General features: G+C 47.4%; 1 protein-coding gene across 2 annotated transcripts in view; it reads right to left on the bottom strand.

The window, feature by feature from the left end:
* TMEM132C (transmembrane protein 132C) overlaps window positions 1-9,109 on the bottom strand; it is a 265,766-nt gene extending 256,657 nt beyond the window's left edge. Inside the window, exon 1 of one of the 2 annotated variants that reach the window (XM_053369923.1) lies at window positions 8,329-9,109. In XM_053369923.1, the coding sequence (XP_053225898.1) occupies window positions 8,329-8,392 (64 nt within the window). In that variant the 5' untranslated portion in view covers window positions 8,393-9,109. The remainder of the gene's footprint in view (window positions 1-8,328) is intronic. The other variant, XM_053369925.1, reaches the window with a different exon arrangement.
* Between the last annotated feature and the right edge of the window lie 205 nt (window positions 9,110-9,314).

Genomic DNA, 9,314 nt, shown 5'->3' on the forward strand with positions numbered 1-9,314 from the left:
TGGGAAGGAGGTGTGGGGCTCTGGTATGGTCCTGACCCCTCCTTCCCAAAACTGGGCAAGCACTAACTAGACTTTGGAAAGGAAGCAGGAGGATTCAAGAAGCCTGACAGAGCCCCAGTGGCAGACCTAGGGAGAGACCTAAGTGGCAGACCTAAAATTTCAGTGGTGCCCTGTGCAACACCAAAGTTCAGTGTCCCTGCCTCTCATGCTCCATTCTAAAGCACAGTTGCAGTATCCCCTGTGGTGTGTGCAAACAGGTCATGGCCCTCCTTGCCCTGGCTCATACCTTCTTCCCAAAGCCTAGTAAGCACCCCTTTAGCCCCTCTGCCCTGTGAGGGGGAACCAGTCAAGTTATCCTAAATCCACTTCTGTCTTGGTTGCCCTCCTCTGCACACATTCAAGCTTGTCATTTTTCTCTCTCTTAAAGTGCAGTGCCCAGAACTTGTTGCTCAACTATAACTCCCATCGGCCCCAGCAATGGCCAGGGAAAATGGGAGTTTTAGTTCAGCAACTTCTGGAGGGCCAAAGGTTCCTCACACTTGGACTAGATGACCCTTTGATCTGATCCATAAACCTTTGTGCTACAGCACGGATGTCCTGCTCATGAGTATCTAATTAGCCACTGCAACAACACATTGCTGAAGTAGGTAGACCTTTGTTCTCTTCCAACCGGGCTCTCATGTTCCTATGGAGCAAGTAAACCAACAAACAGTTGATCCTCTCCTGCTTCAGTCGGAAACAGCACAGGCTAGCAATAGATAAGAGCACGTGGGTTTTCTCTGTTCATCTCTTTTAGCTTTTAATAATAATGCCTCAAAGCGCTTCAAGCCAAAGGAAAAACAGAAAGGTCTGGATCTCCCAAGCTAGTGACCTGAAACACCAAGAGGTGCCAAGCGAGTCATAAGCAAATATCTTAAGTGGTTTTGTCAGTGTTGCGGTTAGCCAAAGCACACTCACGGAGAGCAGAGTTCATCAAATTGACTGGTAGTACAAGAATTCCTGTAAATTTCCACACACACATTTCGTGTATAAGATTCCAGCTCAAGAAATTAATATGCATTACCACGAAAGGGAGAGAAAGGGAGTACAAGAGAGAGAGAGAGGAAATAAGGAGATAAAAAGGGGGAGAGGAAAGGAAAAAAGAGTTGACATCCTCAGGTTAATTCACTTGCTTTTCAAGCGGGGGGCAGGGGCGGAATGGGGAACCTGAGGCTGTGTATTGACCCAAAATAGACTGAACACATAAAAGAGAGAGGGCCTTTCCACTTGCTAACTCAAAGAGACACTGGGAGCACCAGAGCAAAATTATCTGAAGCTGAACATATCATCCTCAGGCTTTTACCACATCTTCATTGCTCAAGAAAGAGTTTTTCTATAATGGAAATAATATTAATAACAACAACAATAATAATAGCTGTGGATTTCCCAGTGTGCTGTTCAGACATTCCTCTTTCAATTGACACTAGCTGCCTATCTGCATCTGAGGCCTTTGAAGATGCTGGTGTTTAAAGACTTAAATGGACCAGAACCCAAATATTGGAAGGGCCAGTAGCTCAGTCCTACAGCTTTGCATGCAGAAGGTCCCAGGTTCAGTCCCCAGTAGCATCTTCTGGTATCCCTGCAGAGATACCAAGCTGGATGGAGCAATGGCCTGACTCTGTATGAGGAAACTTCCTATGTCCCCAAAGAAGCTCTTCTTCCTGTACTAGTGTGCTTGGGTCTTGAGAATTTCTGGAGAGGCACTGCTCCAAGTGCCCTCTTTAGTAAAGTTACCGCATGCTTCAACTAAGGAGAGAGACTTTCTGCAGTGGCTCTGCAGCCTTGAAAAGCCTTCTTTTGGAAGGTTTGCCCGGTGTAGCTATTACATGTTTTGCGGCACCAAGTGAAGACCTCTAGACAGCCCAAACCAGCACACTGACCACTAGTGCTTGCTACTGGGATGAGATTGGGTTTCTCCGTTTTATACCTTGTTATATCTACATGCTCACTGCCTTGGGCCAATGGTCCAATGAATTCAACATCCTATTTCCCACAGTGGCCAGTCAGATGTCTTGCAGATGTCTTCCACAAGCAGGACATGGCGCCCCATGGAACGCCCTCCCTTCAGATGTGAAGGAAATAAGCAGCTATCTTCTCTTTAAAAGACATCTGAAGGCAGCCCTGTTTAGGGAAGTTTTTAATATTTAATGCTGTATTGTTTTTAACACTTGATTGGAAGCCACCCAGAGTGGCGGGGAAACTCAGCCAGATGGGCAGGGTATAAATAATAAATTATTATAATTATTATTATTAGCAATAGTTCTCTCCCAACAACTGGTATCAGTTGTTGATGCCTTACATCCTGCCTTCAAACCTGAACAGCATTCTCAACCTTTCCAAGCAAAAAATGCTACCTGGACTCGGCTTCCTTTGGAGTACACAAGAACAGATTCTTACGGCATTCTGAAAACAGAAATGACAAAATATGCAAGCCAAGCAGACATCCCCAACCTGCTACCCTCCAAACATTTTGGACAGCAACATTCATGATCCTGGACCATTGGCCACACCATCTGAGGCTGCTGAGAGCCTTGCCCCACATCCATCCTTTACCCTTTACTCCAGGGATGAGGGACAGGCACTCCTCAAGATGTGGCTGCCATGCTCAGTGGGTCAATGGCACTCAAGAACATCACATGGCTGAGGCTCTCCCCAGACCTCCTAGGTTATTTTCACAGCAGCCTACAATGTTACAAGGACTCCAAAGACCTTGGCAGGATCTGCCAAGATGGTCCTTACATCCACAGAGGTGGCAGTATGCACATAGGCAACTGTGGATAGGTACTCAAGACCAGTGGGAACGGGTCCATTAGACCAAATCAGGCATTGCCCCATCAACCTCAGCCTCTTCTCACCTACCAGAGCTGTCAGCTTCCTCTTCCTCATTCTGAGTCTTGTCCTTGCAGAAATCAGCAGGGAAGAGGATAGGGGCAAGACTAGAATCAGGCTCCGGCTGTCATTGGCTCTGGCTTTGCCTTCTGTTGGGTCCCCCTGCCTTCTTCCCTACTGGGTCCAAAGCCTATCAGTCACCACTGGTTAACATACAGGCTGCTGAAGAAAGTTGGGCAATTCACTTAGTTAATTCATAGAATTAATTACTTTCTTCAACCCCCACTTTTTAAAATTCATGCCTCCTTCTCGGGGTTTAGTTTCTTATCCCTGCAGAAATATTCCCTATTACTTCCCTGTTGATGGCTTAGAAATTCCCAGAGGCAGCTGCTAGCAATGCTTCACACTGGCATCTCTGCAGATGTTCCTGCTGCCAACGTCACCCCCAGTTCTGATGGAATGAAACAGTGTGAAAAGGCTTGGTTGTTTACAGCACCTGCTCCTGATCTCGTTGCCTTGCCTGAAGTGCTCATCCTGTGTTTGAGCTTGGACACTTCCATCTGCAGGTGGAAGGTCATGGGATCAGACACACTCCCATACAGAAAATAGTAATCCCTGCATGCGGAGAACTAGTACGTCAGACAGAAGGTTCCAAGCAAACCCTGCCGCCAGTGTGCTAGATTTCTATGTGCAGGATGTTTGTTTGCATTAGAGCTAGGATGTGGACAGCAGTTGGAAGGGAACCAGGAACTGAGAATCAGGACATAGAACAAGCCAAGGGATGTTGAACAAGCCAGGAGTCGGGACCAAAGAACAAGACAGGGTTCCAGAGGTAGGATTGAAGAATAGCCAAGGATGCAAGAACATGCCAGAGCTCAGGAAGGCCTAATTGCTCAAGGAAACTTCAACTGGAACAGAAAGTCCTTTAATATTCCTTTGTGTCCAGGACAGCCAGCCCAATTGGGTCGAGTCTGGTTGGGCCTGAAAGTACCTCACTGAAATGTTTTCACCACACAGGGCAGCCACCCATGGTTCCAATAGTTCCTACAGCTTGTTGTTACCCTTGCACACAACCTTGCACTTTTCTCTGAATTCTGAAGTGCTGCAGTCAAAACATAAGCTTACTGTCTAGGACTTATGGCAACTGCAGATGCAATGACTCTAGGAGGGAGAGCTAGTTTTGAAAGCATCTCCCACATGCCCAATGCAAATACATATTTGCATCAAAGAGCCTAATGCCAAACATTTTCAACATAGACAGTTAAAATTGGGGGGGGGACTGGCTGGAGAGGGCATCTATTACCCAGCATCCATGATGCCATGAATACATTGTGATGCTGTGCATAGGTGCAGAAAAGGACATACAAAATTGATCAAGACTAGCGGAGAGCTCAATGAAAACATCAACCAAGTATGCAGCGACTAGGAAAAGGACACAGTCCATGTTAGGAACCATTAGGAAAGAGACTGAACATAACGCACCCAGTATTATAATGTATTTTATGCTACTATCCTTCAGGAGGATACTGTAGAGCTGCATAGGGTGCAGGAAAGAGTCACCCAAATAAGGAGGCCTGGAGCAGCTGCCCTATGAAGAACGGTTGCAACATTTGGGGTAGGAGAGGGAACATGATAGAAGGCTATACCATTATGCATGGTGTGGAAACAAGATAGATGGGGTTTTCTCCTTTACAAGAAAAGCCCTGCTGGAAGGCCCATCTAATCCAGTATCCTGTTCTCACACTTGGCTTAGAGGAAGCTTGCAAGCAGTACATGAGTGCTACACTTAGAATCACAGAATGATAGAATTGTAGGGTTGGAAGGGTACCAAAGGGTCATCTAGTCCAACCCCCTGCAATGCAGGAATCTCAACTAAAGCATCCATGACAGATGATCCAACCTCTGCTTAAAAACTTCCAACACCTTCTGAGGGAGTCCCTTCCACTGTTGAACAGCTCTTATCACCAGAAAGTTCTTCCTGATATTTAGTGGAAATCTCCTTTCATGTAACTTGAATCCATTGGTTTGGGTCCTACCCAGCCCCTCCCCAGAACAGGAGAAAACAAGCTTGCTCCATCTTCCATGTGACAGTCTTTTGGATATTTGAAGAAGGCTATCACATCTCCCAGCAACCAGAATCCAGAAGCATACCTCCCCACTTCTTGTCTAATACTAAAAGCTGGGGCCTCTCAACAGAGCCTAGAAAACTGGGAAGTTCAGGACTGACAAATGAAAAGAAAAAAATAATGCATATCCTTCCTTGGTTCCCATTGCCTCCATCTCTGCTGCACTGAATTTGAGATTTTAACCTCCTAAGGACAGGGACCTGTATTTTGTAAAGTGCTATGCAGAAGAATGGTGCTATATAAACATGTAACAGCCAAGTCCCTTCCATGGGAAACTAAAAGGAAACCCCAAACACACCAATTCATTTCATTCATCCCATGCCTCTCGCTTCTCAGAGATTCCCATAAACTTCAGGACTATCATGTCAGAGGGGGTGGAGAAAAAGGGTTGCCAGAGGCCTGCAGCAGACAGCTTTCAAAGCCAAGAGTCTTTTATTAGTAAGATTCTTACGTCACTCCCCCAACAGCACAGCCAATGCTGGCAGGATAAGATGAGGAATAAAATTTGTTTACGGGTCAAGAGGAATGCATCAGCGACAGAGCCAAAAATGGAACCAGAGGCCATCCTCACTGGCAATATTGCCCTGTGACACCTTGAATCTTCAAAAGTCACAGCAGGGCAGAAGGCATGAGGGCTAGCCCAAGCTGAAAGCCAGATGCTCAGACATCACAAGGTGGTTTTGTGGGGGAGGGCTGAACTTGCTAGCATCTCGGTAGGGAGATGAGGAGGTGATCTCTGCTGCAGGATTTCAGATCAAGGAATTGAGACAAGGCTAAAAATTTATTGTATACATATAAAGGCATCCCAGTGTTTTGCTTAGGTGTTGTGTATTGATAAAATTGTGTGGTGTGGATATACGTATATATACCTTACTTCTAGCGTAAGTATATAAAAACAAAATTCTAATAGTCTTCTACACAATCTAGGAAGCTGGAATTAGGCACATTTACAGCTTTTGCACAGTTAAACAATAATGCACATTTTAGTTCTCCCTTGATTGGATGGATACCCCAATCCAACATTTTTTTCTGGGCATGGTTGTTCGATAGCACATTCCCACCTTAATGAAATGTTCACACACACCAACTTTCGTGGATACATGGAACAAATGTTTGGCTTTTCTCCCTAAACAAGGACGACACCTTACTTTCAAACATGCCAAAGATTCTTCCCAGTGACAGAAGTGTTTCTTAAACTTGATACAGGAGAAAGCAAAGAATGCTTATTGGTTACAGCCCTGAATTGATAGCCGTCACTTCCAGAAACACAGTCTATAAAAAATTCACAACAGGGATAGTCTGTGTGGTTCCCTCCAGTTGCTGTGGACTACAAATCTCATCATCCCTGGCCATCAACTATGCTGGCTGAGGTTTCTGGGAGCTGTAGTCCAAAAACATCTGGAGAGAACAGTGTTGACTATCCCTGCTATAGAAGTTCAATGGGATTTATTCCCAGGTACATGGGTATGAATTGCAGCCTTAATCTAGAGCAAAAACACCAATCGCTTTCAGTGATTTCCTAGCACTTTTCAAAAACAGGTTTCACTTCAGTCTCTGTGCCTTGCTCCAAATTGGTGTAGACTGGTGTGTGTGGAATAAGCATCAAAAACAAAGGAAAATAGGAAGCTGCAATTTTCCTGAGTCAGACCTTTGGTCTATCTAGCTCAGTACTACCAACACTGACTGGCAGTAACTCTCCAGAGATTTAGACAGGGGTCTCTCCCAGCCATACCTAGATATGCAGGGCCTTGAACCTGGAACCTTCTGCAGGCAAAGCAGATTTTCTACCATTGAGCTACAGCTCTTCCTCTGAGCCTAACCACTTAGGAACAAGAAGCGAACAGAAAAGGTAAAATTGATGTGCTACTAACTGTGTTACAAACTCAACACAAACCGCCTCCCCCCCCCTTAATTAATTTCATCACCCTCACCCCAAACCCGTAAGAGCAAAGATAAACAAGTGGGAAAGAGGCAAAAACAAACGTGGGAGTCAGAGCTCAGAGCCAGCTGAAAGGCACAGACTTCTAGCCCCAGGAATCTTCCATACCAAACCCAGGCTATATGCAAACCCCCGAGTACATACACAGAGAGAGAGAGAGGTCAAAGCACACTGCAACAAGGGAGAAGTGAGGTTGTCCCCACATCACAGAACAAAAGCCAGTAAGTTATAAGGAAGGAGGCAGCGTATAAAAGTTGGATACAATCAGCTTTCAGGGAACCGGTAGCCTGCGTCACAATTTTGGAAGGAGGGGGAGAAGGGGAAATCGAAGGACCTGCAACACAAGTTTTCAAGAGCCCCCACAATAGACGGCATTGTATACAATGACACATGCGGGGGGGGGATGCCTGGGGAAATTGTGGAGCCAATGTGGTGAGGTTTCCCCTGTCCTCGGGCTTCATCAGAAAACCAGACAAGCAAAAGCATGCTGACAGGTGGTTTAGTGTTGCACTCAAAACAAACAGGATGGAAGGGGTAATATTGGGTTAATAGGCTTTCCCCGTGCTTAGGGCTGGCATGGCGATGGAGTGGAGCAAAGATTGCTAAGTGATCATCTGTGGGGAGGGGGGTTTCCCTTTAAATATGTGACACAGCTCCAGCTTCAATTGCTGGGAGCCTTTTGCTCTGCGGTCGACCCTCCTCCAGCCTACCTGCCGCCTGAGCGGCAAGTCTACTAAAGTCACTGGTCCCTGAGGAGGATGTGCATGTGTTAGTAGCCCATCTGCTCAGTCTTTCCAGGGTTGGCCATTTGTAACATGCTGATGGCCTGGAGAAGAAAAGGGGGGAGAGGGGGAAAGGACCACGTCTCTTCCAGTTTGCAAAGTCTTTGTAGGATGGTTATTTTGAGCAGATGGTCACTCACCACAGATGAATGCCAGTGGGACATTGTTGCTTCAGAACAAGGAGATTGGTAGGTATCTGGCAAGTGTGCATTACAGACTATGGCTTTCCAATTCCACGACAAGCTCCCATGGGCCTCCAAATATCGTCAAGCAACAGGGAACCTGTGGCCCTCCAGATGTTGTTGGACAACAGCATCCACAATCAAGCTGCCCGAGACTGCTAGGAGTAGGAGTTTAGTAACATCTGGAGGGTCAAAGGTTCCCTTGGTTATGAGATAGCTTCTCCATTCTCACCCATCGCTATCCCACTTGAATTTTCCTAGTAAGTTTGCCGGCTGCAGACTGCTGTAGCCTTTACCACGTTTTCAACCTCCATACCGTGAACAAGCAGTCAGATCTTCATGCCTTTCTCTTAGCAAGGGAACAGCCCAGCCCAGCTGTCAAAAACTTCCCATAGCTGTTACTTAAAGGGCACAGAAGCAGACGCACTCACCTCGGCATAGCAGAGCGCCCAGAGTCAAGCTGAAGGCCACAGGGGCAGTCGGCAGAGCACCCATGTTGAAAAACTCCCGGGAAAGAGGTGAGGAACCCGGAGCTGTATAGCGGGGATTTGCTGCAGCTTCTCCTTAGAAGTCAAAAAGCTGCTCTTCTGAAATATTTCCACCTTTGCATTTCCTCGGATGGAAGTTCCTGGCTGATCACTTCTTCGCCATGATTAGGTTCTTCCTGAATGGGGGTGGAAGGAGGAGCCCCCTCCCAGCCCCCCAAAATCTCCACAACACCTAGGCATCCAGAGACGCTTCTGTTCTACCGGATAAGGTGCAGGTGCGCGACACGGGCCAAAGGAGCATCGAGGGGGGTTGGGGAGGCTGGGGGAAGACGCGGAGCACCCTCGGATCGTTCTGCAAACTTTTCCCCGTCCGAGGAGCCGCAGGTTCGAGCCCCGCGCTGCGCAAAAGTTGGGCAGAAGAAGAAAGAGACAGTCGTGGGCGCGGGGAGGGCGGAATCTTTCGCTGTTTCTCCGCGGCGTCTTCCTCCCTCTCTCTTCTGTTTGGAAGCAACTCCAGGGGCGTCTGGAAACGACCTTTCCCACCGCTTTCGGTTCTCCCGGCCGGAATCTCTGGTGGCAATTGCTCCTCTCCGTCCAGCTGGCCGCTCTGCTTCGCTGCAAAAGCCTCCGGCGAGCGCAAATCCTGGGAGAGACTTTACTAGAGACAAATCTCCATCACACAGACGCGCTCGCACGCAGAGAAAGAGCAAGCGAGCGAGAGGAGGAGGCGGTAACCTTTGGGGGCTCCCTCCAATCGGAGCAAGGGTTGGGGTGGGTTTTATATTTTTTTCCCCTCCTTGCGGGTCTGGAGTGGAAAACTCCAAGGCTGGAAGGGGGGCGGGGGGCGGGATGGCTTCCTCTAACATTCCAGAAGCAGCAGGAGCAGAGGCACAATTACTCGCGAGTAATCCCATTGAGTTCCGGGGTGC

The sequence above is a fragment of the Podarcis raffonei genome, chromosome 16 (genome assembly GCF_027172205.1).
Source record: "Podarcis raffonei isolate rPodRaf1 chromosome 16, rPodRaf1.pri, whole genome shotgun sequence".
Taxonomy (NCBI): Eukaryota; Metazoa; Chordata; class Lepidosauria; order Squamata; family Lacertidae; genus Podarcis; species Podarcis raffonei.